General features: G+C 36.9%; 1 protein-coding gene and 1 pseudogene across 1 annotated transcript; one reads left to right on the top strand and one right to left on the bottom strand.

Annotated features, from left to right (window-relative positions):
* Positions 1-966: 966 nt before the first annotated feature.
* Positions 967-16,376, top strand: LOC126868112 (cAMP-dependent protein kinase regulatory subunit-like). The gene is made up of 7 exons (XM_050623330.1): positions 967-1,119; positions 5,838-6,008; positions 6,720-6,975; positions 7,300-7,404; positions 15,096-15,280; positions 15,579-15,809; positions 16,119-16,376. Exons 1-7 carry the CDS (start codon positions 967-969, stop codon positions 16,374-16,376), a joined length of 1,359 nt encoding a protein of 452 aa, XP_050479287.1.
* On the bottom strand, positions 12,281-12,398 carry LOC126868134 (5S ribosomal RNA; annotated as a pseudogene).
* Positions 16,377-23,230: the final 6,854 nt, after the last annotated feature.

Here is a 23,230-nt window from a genome sequence, read left to right as displayed (position 1 = left end):
TTCAGGCCTTGGCACTCCGCCGGGAATATCAACACCTAAGAGGCTTGGGCTCGAGCGGGCTTACTCCCCCTATTGCCGGGCAGGTGGCCTCGGATGTCCGCGAAGAGGCGAGGATGGACACCTGGGAGCGGTGGCGCTCCGATCTTTTCGCCTAGGATGCGGTGCGGGCTCACCGTAGTGTGAGAGCTGTTCTCCCTAATTGGGAGGTTTGGAAGGACCGCGACGGGCTCCCGCTGACCTTCAGGATGACGCAGGTGCTCACCGGACATGGAGCGTTCGGGGAGTACCTGCTAAGGATTCGGCGATAGGTGACTGACACTTGTCACCAGTGTCAGGAAGTGCAGGACACGGCGCAACATACGTTGGAATTCTGTCCAGCGTGGGCAGATCAGCGCCGTGTACTGCAGCTCGCCATCTGTGAGAGTTTGGCCCCCTCGGCGATCGTGCGCGCTATGCTGAGGGGGCAGCGGGAATACCTCGCCTTCCGCTGCTTCTGCGAGCATGTCGTGCTTGCGAAGGAGTTGGCGGAGAGAGTCAGGGTGCGACGGTGTCATCCGTCCAGAGTCCCGCACCGCGGAGCTTCGGTCGGTAGTCGCCGAAGAGCTGCTACACCGCCGCCGCCTTAGGACGCCATAGGGGTTGTCACGCCAAAGGAGTTTCAGGACCTCCTTGGACTTGCACGACGGCCCCGTTGTCCGTAGCATTAGGAGGTGTAGTCCCTCCTGGCGGCCAAATCGATAGAAAGGGCTCCCCAAAATACCCGGGAAGTAGACGAAGGAGTGCCCCGGCAGTAATTCGAAAGAGGTCCCGGGACACTCCTGCCAAACGTCAGGATAGCCACCGTGGGGTTTTAGTCGGTTTGGGTCCGACACTACCCCGTCGTCTTCCAGAGGGTGGCGGGGTGTCCGCGAGGATTTCCCCACGATAAAAAAAAGAAAAGATTGAATACTTTCCACAGATCTGGAAATGTGCGGAAATAATATTGTTGCAAAAGATCAGACTAAAATCCTAAATTACCATCCTCATATAGGTCGATATCTTTACTTCCAAGTGGAAGAAGGCAAATATTGCACTGCATTATTCCTTGATGTAGAAAAAGCCGTCGATAAAGGCATGAAGGTCTAGTAAAAATAATTACAAACAATTTTACCAAATGACTTTTTACCGAATAGATCTTATTATACATTACAAACAGATATTTTTACGTTAAAATTGGCAACGTAACCTCCACGCTCAAAGAAATCCACGCTGGGGTATCACAGGGAAGCGTCCTTGGACCTGTTCTTTATCCTCTATTCACAGTAGGCATGCCATTAACACCGAAGACAGGTACATACAGTTTTGCAGGCGACACGTTCATACTAGTCACGCATAAAAATATCGAAATTACAATAAAAAATCTACAAGATTATCTAAATAACATATAAAAAGCTGGGCGAAAGAAAACAAAATCAATCTAAACTCAAAATAAGTGCTCGCACATTACCTTTGCTTTAAACAAGAAAGAAACTCCTAAGGTCAAATTGTTAAGTCAGGAAATCCAATAGACAACTTTCGTTAAAAACAATTAATTTCTCTTTCTTAGGCAACTTACAATTAGTTTCATTATTGTGTGATTTTGTCATTCTCATACTTGTCCATCTCGGATAGAAAAGTAGATATGAATGTTCCGTAGAACTGTAGAATTAAATAGGTTCTTGTAGCTTGGTATTCAATAGGTTCTTGTGTATGCTTATGTGTAACCAAACAGGGCAGATCCCTAACTTTCCGCTTAGATACATAGGCTCCTGTATACGCTAAATTGCAACAAAATAATTTTTTAACGACGATAATATATCCAATATACAACAAATATCAATTAATATAAATTATAGATAAGGTGCTGTTTTTAATTAAATAATGCAATGTAGTTTGTGAAATATTTATTAAAAACATAAAAGGCTTAATTTAACAATTCTGCTAATAATTTTTGTTAAGTAAAACAAATTTTCGTTTTTTTATTTAGTTCTCGAATTCTTATATAGGTAGACCTCCGGATAAGGGAAAGAATGACTTCCAATGGGATTGTAATTTCCGAAATACTTAATTTTTCATTGGGAATTTCAATAATATTTACAAAGCTATTTTGTAAAATACGCAAAAGCATACGGCAAGGCCGTAAAGCATACTTTATACTATTTCACCATGATTCTATGCACTTTTCTGTATGGGATAACGAGTTGCATCGTTTAACATATTAAGTACTAAGCTTCCCAAGTAAATGTCAGTGTAAAAGCTAATAAGACTTTACATTTTTAAAGAGAACATGAGTTACATTACAACTCATTGTTCTTTTGGTCAGTTTTCATCCTCGTGATGATTAGAAGAACACGATATATACTTGAATTTCAAGGTCGATCTTAATTATACTCCAGCATTCTTTAATGAATATTTACCGAACCAATGTCCGCTATGGAAGAGGAATACAAAAGTAGAAAGAGTTACATCTTTTGTTGTCTTTCGTACGATGAATTTTACAAAATAAGAGTTAAAGTATCCACTAAACTAATAATTTTTTGACATAAATAGGTTAATAATTTTTTATAATAAAGAATCACGAACTGCATCGATTAATGTATTAAAAAATATATGATTCTACTTAAAAAGTTGATGGTTACATAACTTTTTTGTGCCCACTTACAGAAAAACTGACAGTATCGCAATATATCTCCCTTGAAGCGATTCGACTTTTATTTGAAACATCTCTTGCTACAGATAATAATAGTAACGAAAATCAAAATGTTAATATCTATACAGAAAAACTACGTAGTAAGTTATACATAGGTATGTTACAGATCAAGTATCAGTAGACTTTGAAAAATCAAAGGAAATTACAAACACACGTCGTACATATGTATAACTTGTCACATCGTGCGATAATTACATAGCATTATGATATATAACATTTTTTAAACATGGAATATAACTTTGCTATATTACGTGCTATATGTATATACTATATGTTAGTATAGGAAACTATACAGTAGTCGCACGTTTACAAGACACTCTGTATAATTTTATCGATAAAACAACACACATGTTGTGAAAAAACGTCAAGTCACATCGCATACCCATTCAGTATTGAACAAAATTAAATTATGTTTATAAAATTATAAAGTGACTTTAATTTATATTAAATTAATATTACAATTGGTTAATCAAGAAAACGAAAGATGCGTTTATACAGTAGAAGAGTTTCACTTCGTGAATCATTTATTGAAATACTAGCAAGAAGATCATTAATTCCAAAAAGAGTAAGTACATTCTGTGCAATTGTATTAATGAATTAGTTTCTTCTAATTTTCGGTGAAAGATACATATTTAAATAAAATTGGAAGTTTTCGTTAATATTATTATTATATTTGTTGATTTTATAGAAATATATTGTATATTGAGAAATAAATTCAGTTGAATTCAATAAATAATTCATATATTTTTAAAATGTTTGTACTTAAAATATCCTGTGAATATCAATATTTTTTAGCAACTAAAAAAATACAATATCACTGACATGATATACAGGTACATATATACTGTATTACTCTACATACCGTTCAAATAGTGGTATGCAGATACCTGAGTATCTGTGATTGGGACGGGTCGAAAAAACTTTGACGAGAGGCGAAACCAAAAGTTACCGGATTCCCGGACGTGATTTAGGTATAAGCATAGCAGTTTAACCTATACCCTGTACTTCGTTAGTGGTTTAACTTCGGATCGGTTTGGCAGCCCCAGATTCAACTATGTATACATATACTTCATACATAGAGATGAAGAAGGCAAGTGACATGACTGCCACGGAGTGATTCTACATCTCTGGACTGGTGGAGATTTGTTAAAAAAAGATGAAATTCAAGATCAAAATTTTTTTACTTGCTTCGTTTACTTGCATCACGAGGACCAAATTTGTCAAACGAACCATGGATTGCAACTCAACTATTTTTTCGAAAAATGATGTTTTGTAAAGTTCCATTGGCTTTTCCATTGACATGATTTACGATATGTTTACATTTTACAGTCAGGCACAAAATAAATAACATGATATTAATGAGAAAACAGGAAATTATAATATTTCTTAGCACGTGAGATAGTCTACCTTAAATAGAATGAAGCAATTAACTTCATGATTTCATGAAATTACTTATTGTACAAAAAAGGACCTTTCAAAGAGAAGTTGAATGGCGTCGAAGAGAGCACGACTTAATGTTATTGGTATGTTCGCAGTTGGTCGACTATGTTTTTTTTAAAATAGAATCGCATTTCTTTATGCGTTGGCCGATTCATCTCGTTATTTCATATAGGGAAGTATCGAGATATTCCTTCCAAAAACCGGTCAAAGATAGATTCATTGTTTCTGATATTTTGTTTAAAAAACAATTTATTATAATGTTTCTTGAACCAATTGTTTTTCGTTTGAGTAGAATACAATTGGAGCAAAAAAAGTTTAACTTTGAATTTCAAAATCTAGGTCAATAGTACGGCAATTTTTTTAAACAAATCTCTAGCAATTCAGAGATATAGAATCACGAGGTCATGGTCATGCCACTTAATTTCCTCATATCCTGTAATTATTAATTGTAGGAGAAGATGAAAAGAAATGCTGATAATAATCCTTAAACGAATAACTACCATATTTAACATTTGGAAGAAAGATTGTTTCTAGTTTGATAAAATATTTTTGAATTAATTACAAAATACTTTAATAACTTTATATAAAAGACAAAGTATATACAGCGAAAATAAAAAAAGTGTAGACAACTAAAAACACACTACATGCTACAAGCTCCATACAAAAATGCCAAATGTTTTATTGTTTCAAATTAGTGTATATTAGGTTGTCCCGAAAGGAAATAATAGATGGAAATAATAATAATATTTCCTTATAAAATGAAAGAAATTTTTGGGACAATCTAATACATGTTCATGTAAGTATATATTCAGATATAGCTATATATATTCATAAAAAAGTTCTTAAATAATAATTTTACTATATGAACATCATTCTATATTTGTAGTATAACTATATTTGTAGTTGTAAATGATAAGAAAAAGAATTAGTTGTAAGTATAAAAAATACGATTATAAAGTACTATAAAACACCATAGAGAATAAAAATATGTAATAATTAAACTATTGTACATATGTAGGTATAATATTATACATTGTCGTATTATCAAAAGAAGAATATATCTAGGAAAGTAAAATTCTCAGGAAATTGAGCTGAGCTAGAAAGTTATTATCTATTTGTATAATGAATAATTAAATAATTTAAATTTAGATATAAATTTAATATCTAATTTAGAAAAAAGCAAACTTAATTAAATTTATATTAATAAATTTACATCGTTAGAAAATTTCTGAATGAATTGTAAATAATAACGTTGCAGGTAATTTAATTTTTGTATAACCAAAAGAAATGTTGTTTTACTATTTATTTTTATTGTTTTCCAAATTTTTCGGATTTGTGACAAAATATTCTTTGCAGCTATTTTTTATTATTAAAAATGATGTAAACAGATTTTGTGAATTAAAACAGTGTCTTAAAAAGTATAATTTTATTGAATAATTATCTCAATTCTGTCCTAGTAAATACAGTGCATAGTTACAATATGTTTACATTTTACAGTCAGGTACAAAATAATGTGGAATCAATTTTCACAGATATCTCAAAATTAACAATTTTCGAGATGTTATTTTTCCGTTAAACCAACGATATGATCACTGAAAATAATATTAGTAATAATGTTAAAACATAATATTAAAATAATACGATAATAGTAATGATAATAACTGTTTAGGTCAATAGGTTAAAGGGGATCTATCTTTTCCGAGCTGCAGTGAGATTGGTCTTGGAATATATCGAATGGTTAACCGAGAAGTCTGTAGTTGAAGAAGTCAGTGACGATATTACAATTAATATTCGGAAGGCACAAGAAAAAAAACACGAAAAGAAAGCTCTTACTCTAGAGGTTCAACATTTCTTTTCATTTATATGTATATATGTAACTAGACTGTGGATGTTTATGCATATAAAATAGTAAGCTTCAAGTACCAAATTATTGATTCCTAAACTATATAACAAGGAAAAGAGATTGTTTTACCATTTATTTTTCTTTTTCTTAGAATTTCGAGGGTTTCTGAAAACATATTGTTTATGCGTATTTTTACTATTAAAATGGGAGGTAAAGTAATTTTTGTGAATTAAGTTATAACACAGATATGCAAAATATTTTAGCAATATATTCCATGTAAATAATATACCGAATATTATATACGTAATAATATCTAGTAATAAATGTTTAATAATGTTTTTACCGTTATTTTAGTCTATGTAGTTTGTGTTATAGAAATACGAGCACTTTGTTCAAATGTACAGTTGTAAACTGATAACATTTGTATGTAATATATAACGCTTGTCCACTTTTTCGACTACTCGTTTTACAAAGGATTTAAGAAAATTTTAAATACACTTATCTCTTATTCATTCTCTAACAATCTATAAATAGTGCAGGAAACAAATCTCTGTTTAACTTCTGCTTTCTCAGTTCTATTCTTTGGAAATATGAATTTGTATAAACATCCGTAGTTTATTTATAATATGAAATACAATAAAACTACAAATTGTTGTTAATCATAATTCATCGAAATAATTTAGATAAAAGTTACACTTTATATTTAAGGATCGTTCTTATTTATTAACGAGGCCAGAAGACCGATCATCGGACGACAGAAAATATATATATGAATTATTTAAAAAGTTTCGCGTGTTCAAAAAATATCCTGAACATTTGAGAGAAATTTTAGCGGGGGTATGCTTTTATCAATATTTACGACCTGATCGCGTAATTGTGCGACAAGGTCGCGAAGCTGAAAATCTTTACTTCATTATAAGCGGAGAAGTCGGTGTATCGAAAATAGTTGTTGATCGCTGGACTGGTACGTAAAATAAATTTTCCTTTATATAAGTCTTCAAATTCTCCGTAAATATAAATTACAGACAAAAACAAAACTTTTCGAATTATGTAAAGCAAAAGAAATCTATATCGTATTTATAGTCGCCCTGCAATATGTTACAAATTTACTTTGTTTTGTAAAGTTACAAATAACTACATAAACTAACAAACGAAGTTTTAAATACAATATCTCTATTCTTTATTGCCGCCTTATTTTGACTTGCACAAGGATTTCTTAAATTTTCTGAGCAGAAGTAGTTGTGTTATAAAAGCGTAAGGAAACGTTATAAATTTTATTTGTGCTTAGGTGAATCGGAAGAGGTTGATATGGGCATCCTGAGTTCTGGCGATATATTCGGTGAAGTCGCATTGTTGCATGAAATACCAAGATCAGCAGCAGTATTTACAAAAAGTATGTATGTACAGTAGAACTACATATTTATTGCTTGTATTTTATTATAAATTTATCTACCATATAATATTGAAAATAATCTTGTATCGTTAAGTTTTAATATCAAGTCAAGTTAATATTATTATTAGATTGTGAATTATTATGAATTCGTGCAACATTTAAGGATGCAAGGATGTATAGAATGCATATGTAGCAACACTCGACAATAAACTTCCCAACGGTTTCTGTCCCGTGGCTCGCTACACAAAGACCCTATTCTTCGGATAAAATGATTGCCAGATGTCCATAATACATCCTCACAGTATATTTTCAGCTAGCCTAAGGACCCGCTATAAATCTTAGGATTTATTTAGCTAAGCTTTTGTTATTAAATAGGTGTTGAGGTTCGATATTTAATTGATTCACACAGATTTAGTTTTGTATACTCTGTATTTCGTCATCATGTACAGCCATTACAACACGCCAAATACTTTCTGATAATTGACAAAAGAGCGTCGTTAATAATCGTACCAACTCTGCATGTAGGAACTAGTGATCATACCAACCTAACATTTATCTCAACACTCCCCTTTGATAGTTTCTACAAGCCCTATAGCTGTGGTAAAATATAGAGTCTTAATCCTGTTTAAACCTTTGGTAAGAATATCTGCAACATTCTCAGAATTTGGTACATAAACATAATCTAAAATACCCTCTGACACGCAATTCTTAACATAGAAGTAACGGATTTGAACATGTTTAGAACTCTCAGCGACTACCTTGTCACGTAAACTTGAGGGTTGGGTGATAAAATAAAAATAGTTGAGTCGTAACACAACTATTAATTTTGTTTTAATTGAACTTTATTACAAATTCAGCAATCAAACTGGAATACGCACTGAATTAATGTAAATCACAATTCACTCCAACCACGTTATGTAAAACTTAGTTACAATGATACGTTAAGTACGCGATTGTTATAAGGGTAGAGACCGGTAAAGGTATGTTGACTATTCTAAGGATACAGAATAAGTGAGTTTTACTGACGATACTGTGTCTGAGGAAAGTTAGGGGTGGGTGTGTCTAAGGACACGGGACTATCCGATTTGTTGATGAAAATTTTGGTTAAGAAAGTGAGGGCAGTAGACACCGTTTCTGATTGGATAATAAGACGGACCAGGAAGGGTTTTAGCCGCCCTCGTGAGAAAGTTGCTAACGGAACATACCAGACGCGAGGAAAAATAAACTTTCCGTATTAACCCGTAATAAACAATAAACGTAAAAGGAAACCTAAGACAAGAGGTATTAGCTTGGTCTGAAGGACCTTAACTATGAAAATTCCAAGACCGGTACTTAGGACTATTGAGGGTACGCGCCAAGGATGTGCACACATCTGGGTGCCATCTTGCTCGCGGTGTGTGGCCTGGTCTCTGATGTGAATTGACGTTACAACCTCATCCTTGGACCATGAAATAGCTCCAATATTGTCATAGAAAATTTTGCATAGGCGGGGACAATATGACAATTGACCTAACTCCCTTAACAGACTCTCCACACAGTCCCCTTGTTGTCTCCTGCATTGCTACAAATTCTGCTTTACAAGTCGATTGTCAGTTCGCTGTTGAGTGCCGAGGCGTGCAGACGTGTGTCTAGTGCTCTGTGAAGTTCGTAAAACAACACGTGACGCCCATCCGTCGAAAGTGAACACAGCCAAGTGTTTCCTATCTTTTTAGAGAAAAATTCCTACGCTCCTAACCTCTACCCGAATCATAGGCTCATAGCCTCTCGACTAGTTATTCAACTTGAATTAACTAGCTCGATGATGGCCCAGGTATTACGACCAGGCTCTCCTGAGCAAATCCACAATTGCTCAGGAGAATCAGCTTGTAAAATAGAATCAGCTAAAATAAACACAAACGCCAACCAGAACGAACAGTTACCAAACCAAGTAACCACATACAACAGATACGTAATATTGGAATCCTTAAACGACCCCATGGAAGTTGCAGACCCACCAACAATTTGTTGATTTGATATTTGAATGATATTTGTTGATGATGTCATCGACATACAAACAATGATTAAGTCTATACAGAAATATATCTGTAAAGAGGACTAACTTAAAGATAATCAACAACAAAGTCAAAATCCTGCCGAAAAACCCAGACGCATATAGAAGGCTCACAAAACTACTAAAGACCATGAATGCCAACTTCCACACATATCAAACTCAAACAAGAAAGACCTTTCCGAGTGGTTCTACGCAACATCCACCACTCAGCAAACTTAGATGAATATAACTTCTACTATACCCAACATATCAGTGGAAAAGCCCACGGCAGCACCGGAATCATTATCAAATCCAGCATTAAGCACTACGAACTTCCATCATTCCAGAAAGACTACCTCCAAGAAACAAACGTAGCAATAGAAGATTGCCATGATACAATCACCACTTCAGCAGTATACTGCCTTTCCAGACACTCCATCGCCAAAGAAGATAACAACCTTTGATAACTTCCTTGATGCTCTGGGCAATAGATTCATAGTTGGAGGAGCCTGTAACGCCAAACATACCCAATGGGACAGTAGACTTATCACAGTAAGAGGCAAAAATCTCTTGAATAGCACAAACACCAACAGACTCAACTACCTCACCACATATGAACCCATATACTGGTCCACTGACACTAACAAAATACCTGATTTACTTGTCTTCTTTATAACTAAAAATATTTCGCCAAAATATGTCCAAATCAACTCCTCGGCGGAACTCTCTTCAAATCATTCCCCTGTTATTGCAACAATTAGTTCAACAATTATCGAAAATCCACCTAATGGCTTTATTCATAACCAACTCAACAACTGGCAGCTCTTTAGAGATGTCTTTAATCATTCAACATCAGCCTTAATTTCCCAAAAAACAAATGAAGATATTGAAACAGCCACGGAATACTTAAACACCAGCATAATGAACGCTATCCGCTCTTCCACACCTACTAAGAGTTATATCAATAAACATGAATACTCCCATCACATATTAGAATAAATTGCAGAAAAACGTAGACTTAGAATAGTATGGCAGAGTCATAGAACACCTGACGACAAACGCAAACTAAATAACGCAACTAGGAATTTAATCAAAATCATTACGAACTATAAAAATGAATGACTTAGCTTACCTACTGCACATGCGACATCAGAACGGCTTACAGTAGCGGCATACATTCTGTTCATACAACTCATTGTCAAAAGGTTCATCACACTCAACATCAAAACCAGCTTCACACTCCTTACCTAGTGGTGTTGACACTCCAGTCTCATTAGTAATATCAAACAAATCCAGCATTTGGCTTATTTGCACAGATTGGTCAAACACAACAGTAGTGCTGTTTGACTTACTCAAATAGATGGACGAGAATTGAGTATCAGTACCCAGCATCCTAACATTTAGTTTTTCCTTAATACTAGCCTTGAGCATACCGATCGTAGTCTTTGTTCCAAACTCAAGAATGTCATCCATATACACCGCGACAATTACATCTTTGCATACATTCACATACACACATGGATCACTCAGACATGGTTTCAGATTCATACCCTTCAGAATACTATTAATATGTTTGAACCACATTCTTCCAGCTTGCTTCAGTCCATACAGGCTCTTCTTAAGCTTACATACATATTGAGTCCTGTCCTTTCCTGGTATTTAAAAAAATTCAGCTTGCTCCATGTATATGTCCTCATCTAAAGGACTGTTGAGGTATGCACACTCTACATCAATGTGTTCATAGCTTCACTCATCCTCAGTACACAGAGCAAGTAAAATTTTCAGGGTCCTACGTTTCAATTGGGCTGAAGGTCTTCGAATAGTCTATCCCAGGTCTTTGCCAAAACCTCTGAGCTACAAGCCTAGCCTTATATCTATCAGAATCCCTTTTGCCGGCAAGGGCCCACTTACAGTCAATGATATTTTTATTCAATGGTCTTTGCACTATATCCCACACATCTTTATTCACGAGATTGTCCAACTCCTTCAACATTGCCTCTGTCCACTTTTGAGCATCGGGTCCCTTCAGGGCTTCGTACATATTAATTGACACATACAAACTTTGAGTTTTACAAACCGTTGCAACATGAGCGCAACTGTTACAACTCTTTGGCTTATGTAGTCTTGCTGACCTTCTAGGCACAATCGGTACACTTACAGCCTCTTCCTGAACCTTCTGATTATTTTCATTAATTAAATTATCCATGAAAAAATCAACTTGTCCCTCATTATTTTCACCATTACTTTGGACCTCAATATCAATTGGCTCAATTCCCTTTTCATCTTTTGATCATTTGTGTCTCTGCTCTTCGGCTTCGCGCCATCTTTGTTTTAGTATGGCCTGGGTTTCCATTGTCTTCTAGTCCCTAACGCGCTACCTTGCTCGGACGACTCCGCAACCGCATCAATTCTTCTTTCTTCGCGTAGAAGGTCGGCCTTCACCGCTCTCGAGGTCAGATCCTTATCAATCTTTGTTATTCTGACATACGTTGAATAATCTTTTTTTTTATATTTACGTGGAGGAAATCCGCACGAACGTCAGGCCGCTTCTGGGGAAAGCGGCGTGGTAGTGTCGGACTCCAACCAACTAAAATCTCCACGATGACCATCACTGCTGCGATCGAGAGAGGGAACCGGTGTGAGCGTCGCAACGCCCCCCTCCCCCCCGCGCCTAATACCACCGCTGATGGAACGGTGTGTGGCCATTGTCACACCGCGCCTCATCGCCGGAGCTGCCGTGTCAGGCAGCCCGGTTCCCCTACCGGACTTCTTGGCGGCCCCGAGGCTCTGAGCCGCCAGCGCCTAAGCCCGAACCCCACCGGGGGGTGCGGCAGGCCCAGCGCGCTTCGCCAACGCCACACGGAGTTCCCAGGCGACACCCATCCAAGTACTATCCGTGCCCGGCGCTGCTTAACTTTCGTGATCTGGCGGGAACGGGTGCACTCAGCGCGGCTAGGGTGTTGGCTACGTTGAATAATCTGGATCTGTCACAAGTCCAGCCAAAATGAAAGATTCCACAATGTGATCTTCAAATTTAATACCGACTTTAGACAACTTGTCACACAGAACTTGGATTTTCCCACAGTACACAGAAATATCCATGCTGGGCGTCTTCTCGATAGTGCCCAGTTCCCGCAGGCACAAGGCAATGTACATCGATGTGGATCTCCCATGGATCTCTTCCAGTGCTTTCCAGCACTCCTTCGCCGTTTTCAGACCGCTAATGTCCGTGAGATACTCGGGGCGAACGTGCCGGAAAATGCACGCGCCTTGCTATCCAGTTTGACGTACTCAGGTCTCATTCTTTCTACTGCAGTCAATCCTGAATCCACCGCATCCCAGCAACCCAGGAAAACCATAGAAGCTTCCGTCATCGTCTTCTAGTACTCATACAGTTATCCTTATTGAGAATTGGATTCATGACCTTGTCCACATCGCTCATCTTGTCCTGATAGGCCATGGTGTGGCCTTTTCTCGGATATTCACAGAAACAAAACTCGACAAATAAATATCTTTAATAGCACAGTTCGCCGTCCTGGGTTCATAACCTGTTATTGAATACGTTTTGAGGTTCGATATTTAATTGGTCCACACAGATTTAATTTTGTATATATGTATCCTGTATTTCACCACCATGTACAGCCATTACAACACACCGGATACTCTCTGATAATTAACACGTGGCGGACGCGCAAACGAAAGAGCGTCGTTAGTAACCGTACCAACTCTAGGTACATGTAGGAACTAGTGATCACACCAATCTAACATTTACCTCAAAAGGTTTTTCGAACGGACAAATAGCTTTTGTCTCACCAGTCCCTAAGTCTATCACCTACTACGGAAAGATACGAGAAATCTGCTTTTCTCACGATGCTTCCCGCTAGCAACTTTCTCTCAAGGGCGGTTAGCATCCTTCCTCAACCACCAACATAGAAATTAACCAATTAACAGCAACGTCCATTTCCCTTACTTTCTGAACGAAGGCTTTCCTCGACGAATCTTATGATCTCGTATCCTTAGACACGCCCCATCATAGTTTTCCTCTGCAGTATCATCGTGACGGAAAATCAGTCGTTGGACGTCAGTCCGAGTTGCTAGTTGGTAGTTAGCAGAAATAATTGATCCGAGTTTCTCGACATCTTAAGCAATCATCATTCGAACTTGTAATTCCACGAACCGCTAATAGTAATCGCGAGTTCTACGTAAAGTGTACATATACGGTATATGTTAATAAATATATATTGCTAACAATACTCAAGTGTTCCTTCTGCACCTATCACGACTTATCCACCTCACATATAATGTACAAAAATATATAAAATATCCAAAGTTATAATTTTTAATAGGTAAAATGGATCTCTCTTCAAGTTCTGCTTCTTTAGTTGAATCTGTGAAAATATAAAGCATAAACAAAATAAAACAGATCCACATTATACATCTCAGTAATTTTGTTACAAAGCAATATCTCGTTGCTTTTGATGATACGAAGAAATGTTTAAGGAATGAATTGCTTGCTTCCAAGAGACAAATATTATAACACCAAATATTTCTTTTATGATTATATTTTTCGAGATTTAGATGTTTCCGTAACTTTTCAAAATTGAATCTTATACCTTTTGATATATTATTCGATACGTTTTTTCATTTTCTATACAAAAGTGTTAAAGTATTTGTATCCTAAAATACTTAATTTAAGATTAGTATTATATAATATATATTATATATAGAAAAGATATATAGATTGTTATATAGGGTATAAAAAACGTATCTATAAGTGTTAGGTGAACTGGGAAGCGAGCGCGACTTTTAAAAACGTCAAAGACCTAAATTCTCTGGCGGTGTGCCCAACACAGTGAAAATAGGAGAAATCGCGAGTCTAACAATTTTGCTGGATTCGGATTGATGAACATGTAACAACCATTTTGTGCGACGGAAGAGGATAACCTTCAATAATCGAGACAAAAATATGCCGTACGGGTCAACGAGGAAGTCTTGTACAACTGCAGATAGTTAGGTAGCGGACAATGAACTTTGATTTTGATGGATGAGACTAAAGTTGCTAATTCGTCGATAACTATTTGCTCGAGAATGAGGTAGTCACTATGCCTTTATGCGCCCCTCTCCTCTACTGTCTGTTTCCGTAGCCACAGCGTTTTCTAACTGCGTCACGTTGACACCCAAAAATAGCAATTTCTCCTCCTTTCGTAGCAGGCTATCCTGCCTGCACGAACAATAGCGCGTATGTGGCGTAGTATTTCAGTCTATTCCCTTAAAGTTAGATAAAGTTAGAGTTTGTACGAAGATTAAGGAGCTAAATTTGATAAACCTCTAACTTTAAGCGATATATACTGTGTGTACTGCTGTAATCAGTGAAAATTTATCGCCAGTTTTTAACAACTGATATACGGAAATATATAAGGTTTCATTAAAAAGTAAGTTACGAAAATATTTAAATCTCGAAAAATGTGACCATGAAGAAAGAATGTTTCGCATTATAATAAGCTGTCCTCTTGAGTCAAACAAATCGTTCTTTAAGCGTTTTCTCGTGTTACTAAAAGTAACGCAGATATATTGCTTTATAGCAGAGTAACTGAGATTGTAAAAATATGCAAAATATACAAAAATATTATATGTAAGAAACATAATCTTGTTTTGCTTATAGCCGCAGTAGATTTGATCCGCATTCCTCGCTTGGAATTCGATGACGTTTTGCGGTCTTCTTTAAAAAAAGAGTGGGACATATTGCAGGATGCGTTAATACATTTCAATTATTTTAAATGTTGGGACGAAGAAACAATACGAGAATGTTGTATTCTCAGTAAATTAAAGGATTTTCAACCTGATGAGGTATAAAATTACATTGCATAAAATAATATTCATAATATTAATATCACAGAAAAACGAAAATTACGTATTCTTACATTTGTTATATTACATTAGTAACTAAATACTTCATAAGTGCTCGCGATGGGACGATGCTAATACAACAACGAAGTTTTGTATTTTCAGTTCTTCCGTAATAAAGATTTCATTATCGTACTAGTGATATTTTTCTGATTAAAACGAGGCCAAATACTATTGAATACTATACTAATACTATTGAAGCGGAATAAGTGTAAATGGAATGACAAAATAATTATTTAAGGTTTTGTTAGGTGATGGTAAAGGAATGGTGAATCATGTCCATTTCCTATTAGAAGGTGAATGTCGTCTGATAGAACACATGATTGTTCGTAAAACACATTCTGTTTATGGAACTGAATACGAATTATACGATCCTGAAAAGGATAATGCAAAGAAGGAACCCAGATTATTAAAGAGCTTAGAAATGGCTACAAAGATGAACGAATTGGAATACGAATATGAAACTACCAAAGTATGTTTTATATACTTATGATACCTAATAATAGTGATAAATGTAATTTGTAATAATATACGGGGAATAGGACTAAATTTTGTATTTTTTATTTTATTCTTATTTTATTTACTTGTATTTTAGTTCTACAGCCTACTATAAGAAGACTATTAAAGATTTAATTCCTGTCAAAACATTCTTTTCTTATAGTAGATAATTTATCAGTACTTCGCATTTGTAGATTAAAATCGGACTTCTGTATAATGTAATAATATATATACAATAATACCGAATGTATTTCATACTATAACTTTTCACCTAATTCTAAAGGCAAATGGCATAGACGATGCTATCGACGGAAGTCGAGATTTCATAGATTATGCACAGCTCTTACTATCATCGAAAGCAACTGATAGGAGAATGGATTTTGAACGTTCAAGCGTCATTACAACTACATTATTAGACGTCGTAAGTACGACACCGGCAAATATTATTACATCTTCATATTATTTAAGACAAAGAATGCAGGCAAGGAAGTTGAATGTAAGTACAGTCAGTTACAAAAATCTATATTCGTACGTTCTTTAAATATAACGTACTTTAACTACTTTCATCTTCTTTATTAAGAAAAAGAAAGTGAAAAGATATAAAATACTAGAAGTAAAATATATTAGCATTGGAAAAATTTATGGTTTTGTCATTTCTAACGTAATTTTATCTCAAAATTTTTATAAATTTTGTTTTAATTTTTTAATTTCTTTTTAGAAATTTAGTAATTTTATTGATATGTAAGTACCGCGACTGACTGTAAATAGAAAATTTGTAAGTTGGACATTGATTTTGACAACATATAAATCTATAGATCAATGAATGGCAAAAAATTACGGATGTAGCAGAAATGTTAATGAGAGAACCTTCATCAACCTCTCAGCAACGTTATCCGACTGACGTACGTACAATATTTATGCAAATTTGTACGTTTAACAGGGGTGCGTGTTTCGGCTTAGGTAATATTTTGCTAAATTTACTTGTCTAAGAATTTTCTTAACAAAAATTATTTCTATAATAAAATTGTTACCTATGAATTAGGAGAAAATATGGTTAATCGAAGAATAGTAGCTACTTCATCCGTAAGATGTTTTTTGGTTCCACGGTATTGGTTGAGAATTCATAATCGTGCAAATATTTGGGAACGCGTAAAGTTGTTCTTGGATTCCAAATTTCCTACTGAGGGGCAATTATTTGAAAAATTTGTAACGAATCGCAGGTATGTCATTTCTTGTTATTAAATGCAGATTTTTATTCGTTTAAGAAAAATTTATAGATGCTACTTCTTCTAACTTCTTCAAATTGCATTCTTAAAAATATAAATTTGCATAAAAATCTACTGTCTACTTATTATTATATACTTTGTTTATTCGTTTTTTTATCAGGATTATAAGATATCTTCTATGTTGTATTCCTTTATATTTATTTCCTACATCAAAAATTTTGGAAATAAGTATAGCTTTGTTAATTCTGAAGTTTTAAATACGTATCAGATGTTGTTTTACGCAGTGGAACTTTAATTGCACGTAGTACCGTCCAAATATCGTATATCTAATTAAAGTAATTTCCATATCACTCAATATATTTTTTCAACGACTATTTTGATGTTTGGTATTTTAATTGTTCTAATTTCTTCAGTCATACATTCCTTTAGAATAATTTATGCATTAAAATATTGCTAAAGTGAAATTGGGAATGTCTTTAACCTTACCCAAATGCTAAATTTATATTTCTATAAATCTTATGGCACCTTTTTCAAATCATTCGGGCTCGGGCAACCGAGGCGAACAGACGCGTGTAAACAATCGTGCGCTCCAGTGAAGTGATTCAGAGAAGTGTAACGAATAGCGCTAGTGAGGGGAAGTCAAACAATGCAGCAGCAGATACCAACAATCAAGATTGCAACCAAAAGAGAAAAGTATTATATAAACGGGTCGGTAGATTTACCAGGCCTAAAGCAACAGCAGCAAAATAACAACAATCAAAACGATATGGCTACAGAAAAAATGAAAGAGCAGTGGAGACAGGAGGAGTGCAGCCACGATAACGAAAGATGTTACCAGAACGAAAACTGGAAGCTAGCAAAGACTAGCCAAAAACGTAAAATAATTCCAGGCACAAGTGCCGCAGGAAATCTAGATACAGAAAAGCAGCGATGGCTGCAAGAATTACCATTAAGAACTCCTTCAGCTCACTAACGGAAGAAATAGACGATGACCCAACAAGCAAAACCACAACTCAATCAACACACATTACAAAACCACCGCCAATATTTGTTGAGGCCCAGATAATAGACCCGCTTATTGATCGACTAAACAATATAGTTAGGGAGGAAAATTACACAATAAAACAAACAAAATTAGAACAAATAAAAATTCAAACAAACACCCCAGAAAATTATAGGAAAGTGATAAAAGAATTAAAGGAAAAAAATGCTATATACCACACGTTCCAGCTCAAAACGGAAAGGAGTTAGAAAATAATTATAAGAGGATTACATCCAAAAATTAACACAAAAAAATTAAGTGACGAATTAGCAAAAATTAGCCATCAAACAAGAGCAATAAACAATATGACAAGATACGATACGAAGCAACCATTACCATTATTCTTAATAGAAGTTGAACCCAGAACCAATAACAAGGAAATCTATGAAATCAAAAAAATTCTAAACACAATAGTAACAGTGAAACCATCACGCTACAAAAAAGATATACCACAACGCATGCGGTGCCAACAATACGGTCACACAAAAAATTATTGTAACAGAAGCCCGGCATGTGTTAAATGTGCAAAAAATCACTTAACAATACACTGCCCATATACAAGAAAAATGAAAGAAGTTAGATGTTATCATTGTAACGGGAACCACCCAGCCAGCTATAAAGGATGTGAAATCAGGAAACAATTACAACGTAAACTGTTTCCTCCACTTCGCAATAGATCAATCGATAACTACCAACCACAACAAAGTATAACGGATAATGAAACAACATTGAAAGCACAATATGAACCAAAAGCTATAAACAAAAACATAGATCCCCAAGGTAATCGAAGCTATGCGTAAATAACCCAAAACATTAGACAAGCAACGCTTACAATCAATCAAAATCAAAGCAACAAAATCGAAGACGATACAGAAATCAAACAAATGCTCAAACAATCCATTAAAAGTACGGAGATACTAGGAAAAATGGTAAACACAAGTGAGCTAAACACAGTACTAAGGCAACAAGTACAGCAAACAACAGTCATGTTACAACTACTCCCAAACTTGTTAATTGATGTGGGTTTGGGGTTGATAATTAATCGATTTACACAGATTCGATTTATTCCATATATTTCTCCGCCTCGTACAACACGTCTTAACTCACAGAATACACTTGGTCAATTAACACGTGGTCGACTTCTAAGACAAAAGAGCGTCGTTAGAAGTCGTACCAACTTAGCTTGTAGTAACTAGTAATCATACCAACCTAACATTTCTCAACACTCCCCTTTGATCGTAGTTTCTACAAGCCCCATAGCTTTGGTAAAATACTGAGTCTTAACTCTATTTAAGCCTTTGGTAAGAATGTCAGCGACATTCTCGGGACTACGTATATATGTATAATCTAATATTCCCTTCAACACGCAGTTCTTAACATAAAAGTAACGCACTTGGACGTGCTTAGAACTTTCGGCAACTTTCATCCTTTGACCATGAAATGGCCCCGATATTATCACAGAAAATCTTGCAAGGGCGAGGGCAATATGACAATTGCCCCAACTTCCTTAACAATAAGGAAATCCACACAGTTTCTCTTGCTGCTTCCTGCATCGCCACGAACTTCCCTTCACACGTCGATTAAGCTATGATTGGTTGTTTCCTAGACAACCAGGATATTGCACCACCAGCGAATATGAAAACATACCCGTTCCTGGATTTCCTATCTACCGTATAGCCTGCGAAATCCGAATCGCAAAACACCTTTAAAGGTTGTCCTATCCTTTGGTATACTAGCTTTAAGTCTTTGGTTTTCAACAGGTACTTGAAGATCCGCCTCACTGCTTTCCAATCAGATACAGTTGGATTTGCATATCTTTGACTTAGTTTTCCTACTGCACACGTGACATTAGGGCGACAGTGGCGACATACATTATATGCCCCACAGCTTGTTCGTACAACTTATTATCGAAGGGCTCATCAGACTCAATGTCAAAACCGGCTTCACATTTCTTAGCTAGCGGTGTCGACACTCCAATCTCATGAGTAATGTCAAACAGATCCAACATTTGACCTATCTGTACGGATTGATCAAATACGACAGTGGTACTGTTTGGCTTACTCAGATGGATGGATAAAAATTGAGTGTCTGTACCTAGCATCCTAACGTCTAATTTATCCTTAATTCTAGTTTTGAACACTTCAATCCACTCCTTCGTCCTAAACACAAAAATGTCATCCACATCCACTACAATCAGATCTTTGGACGCATTCACTTATACACACGGATCACTCATACATGGGCTCAGACTCATACCTTTCAAGATACTATTTATGTACCTAAACCACATTCTCCCAGCTTGCTTCAGTCCATACAGGCTCTTTTTAAGTTTGCACACAAATTGAGTTCTGTCCTTTCCTGGAACTCTAAAAAATTCTGGTTGCTCCATGTATATATCCCCATCCAGAGGACTGTTGAGATATGCACATTCCACATCGATATGCTCGTAAACCCACTCATTCTCCGCACACAGAGCAAGCAGAATTCTTAGAGTTCTGCGTTTCACTATTGGACTGAAGGTTTCTGAGTAATCTACTCCAGGTCTCTGCCAGAATCCCCGAGCTACAAATCTAGCCTTATACCTATCAGGGTCTCTCTTTATCACAAGCATCCACTTACAGTCTATAACGTTTCTATTTAAGGGCCTTTGCACAATGTCCCACACATCTTTACTTTTTAGATTGTCTAACTCCTTCATTATTGCATCAGTCCACTTTTGAGCATCTAACCCCCGCAGGGCTTCATACACATTCACAGGTACACAGATGCTTTGAGTTTTGCAGTATGAGCACAACTATCACATGTCTTTGGTTTATGTAATCTTGCCGACCTCCTGGGCACAATCTGTACACTCACAGCCCCCCCCCCCCCGGATTATTCTCACTCGTAGTCCATCATATCCATGAAGTAGTCAGACTCCCCTTCATCGTTTTCGCCATCACTTTGTGTTTCGACGTCAGTCTGGCCAACTTCCCTTCCAAGTTCAAAGTCTTCTACATCCCATATCTATTCTGAGGACCTACTTCTTATATTGCTCGTCTCCATCTTAGCATTCTTGTAGGGAAACGTGTTCTCCTCGAACCTGACATGACAGGATATTATCACTTTCTTGGTTTTCGGCAGGTAAATCCTATAGCCTTTGACCTGTCTGTCGTATCCTACAAATACCCCCTCATCTGCCCTGCTGTCGAATTTTCCTCCGCTTGGACTCCTCAGGTACCAGACTCTGCATCCAAACACTCTCAGTCTGTTAATCTCCCCTTGGATGTCACATCCCTTACCTTTCCATAATTCCAGTGGGATCTTGTCTCCGATAGCAGCGGATGGGCATAGGTTTCTTATGTGACGTACCGTGTTCACAGCTCCGCCCCCCCCCCCCCCCCACAGATAGTCAGGGAGCCCTGATTGGATGAGTAAAAATCTAGACATTTCGACCAGGATTCTGTTTGCTCGTTCGGAAACCTCATTTTGCTCAGACTTCCTAGGGACGGTCTTCCTGTGTAAGATGCCTTTCTCCTTTAGATAATTCTCAAAGTTTTCCCCTGTGTACGCACCTCCGTTATCAGTTTGGAGGGCACTTATTTTGGACTGGTGTAAAGCCTCCACTTCCATCTGGTACTCTTTGAAACACTTAAGTACTTAGCTTTTCCTACTTATGATCCTAACGTACATAAAACGAGAGAAATCATCAATGAAAGTCACAAAATAATTACCTCCGCCCAGCGACTTGCATTGAGTTCTACCACTAATGTCGCTGTGAACAATCTCTAAAGGGCGCTGACACATCTGTCCTCGGAAATGGTACTTTGGTCATTTTTCCTTTCACGCAGACTCCGCATAGTTCCTCATGTTTCCTCGAGTCCTCCTTCATACTACTTACAGGGATTTTCCTCATCGCATTCCCATGCAGGTGACCTAATCTCTCATGCCATGATACGATACTTATGTATGCCTTCGCTTCAATGGCCTCAATGTCTTCGTCATCTTGTCATGTCAGGAGTCATGTGATTTGAGGCCCCCAAGTCAAGGTAGCTGATCCTGCCCCTTTCCATGTGGCTGATAGACGATAGAGCTAGCGTGGAGATAAGTCCCTTGGACCTCGGTTTGTCATCTGATTCTCTCTCCCTTTTGTCTCCTTGGTTTTGCTCCTCCTTATCTCCCTTTCCCTCTTGACAGTGGTACGACATATGGTTTCGTCTTCCACATTTGTAGCACTTCTTGTCCTTTAGGTCTCTGTGCTTTGGCATCGCGTCATCTTTGCTTTGTTAAGGCTTGGGCCTCCATTGTTTCCAGGCCGCCATTGTGCTGTTCTTCTCGGATGAGTCCATGGCCGCTTCGATCCTTCTTTCTTCGAGTAGAAGGTCGGACTTCACGACCCTCGTGGTTAGATCCTTATCGATTCTTGTTGTTCTTAGATTTGTTGCATAATTTGGATCCGCCACGAGGCCGGTCAAAAGGAAACATGTCATCACATGGTCCTCAATTTTTATTCCTTCGTTGGAAAGCTTGTCGCATAGCATGGATTCTCCCGCAGTATGTGGAGATATCCATGTTGGGGGTCTTCTCCATAATTCCCAGTTCCCGTATGCATAAAACAATGTCCATCGACGTGGATCTCCCATGGACGTCTTCTAGCGCCTTCCAGCAATCTCTCGCTGTTTTCAAGGTCCTAATTTCCCCGAGATACTCAGAGCGAATTTGCCGGAAAATGTACGCGCGTGCCTTGTTGTCCATTCTTATGCATTCTGGGTTCAACCTTTCTGCTACTGTAAATCCTGGCTCTATTGCATCCCAACAGCCCAGGAAAATTAACGAGGCTTCCGTCATTGTCTTCCAATATTCATAATTCCCCTTTCTCAGGATTGGCTTCATATCCCTGTCCACATCACCTATTCCCTCCTGGTCGACCATGGCGTGGTCTCTTCTCGGATAATCTCAGAAAACACAAAAACTTAAAAAATAATATTCCTTATTACCGCAGTTTACTGCCCTGGGCCCGTAACCTGTTAATTGGTGTGGGTTTGGGGTTGATAATTAATCGATTCACACAGATTCGATTTACTCCATATATTTCTCCGCCTCGTACAACACCTCTTAACTCACAGAATACACTTGGTCACGTGGTCG

Source organism: Bombus huntii, chromosome 7 (assembly GCF_024542735.1).
Source record: "Bombus huntii isolate Logan2020A chromosome 7, iyBomHunt1.1, whole genome shotgun sequence".
In the NCBI taxonomy this organism is placed as follows: Eukaryota; Metazoa; Arthropoda; class Insecta; order Hymenoptera; family Apidae; genus Bombus; species Bombus huntii.
The sequence above is the reverse complement of the archived record's forward strand: the minus strand, read 5'-3'. Positions and strand labels throughout refer to the sequence as shown.

Bases quoted from the DNA above. Each gene is read 5' to 3' on its own strand.
- LOC126868112 (XM_050623330.1), top strand. From the start codon at position 967: ATGTGCGGAAATAATATTGTTGCAAAAGATCAGACTAAAATCCTAAAT. The intron at 6,976-7,299 runs GTACGTAAAATA...ATTTGTGCTTAG, and splicing joins AGTTGTTGATCGCTGGACTG to GTGAATCGGAAGAGGTTGAT. The intron at 15,810-16,118 runs GTATGTTTTATA...CTAATTCTAAAG, and splicing joins ACGAATATGAAACTACCAAA to GCAAATGGCATAGACGATGC.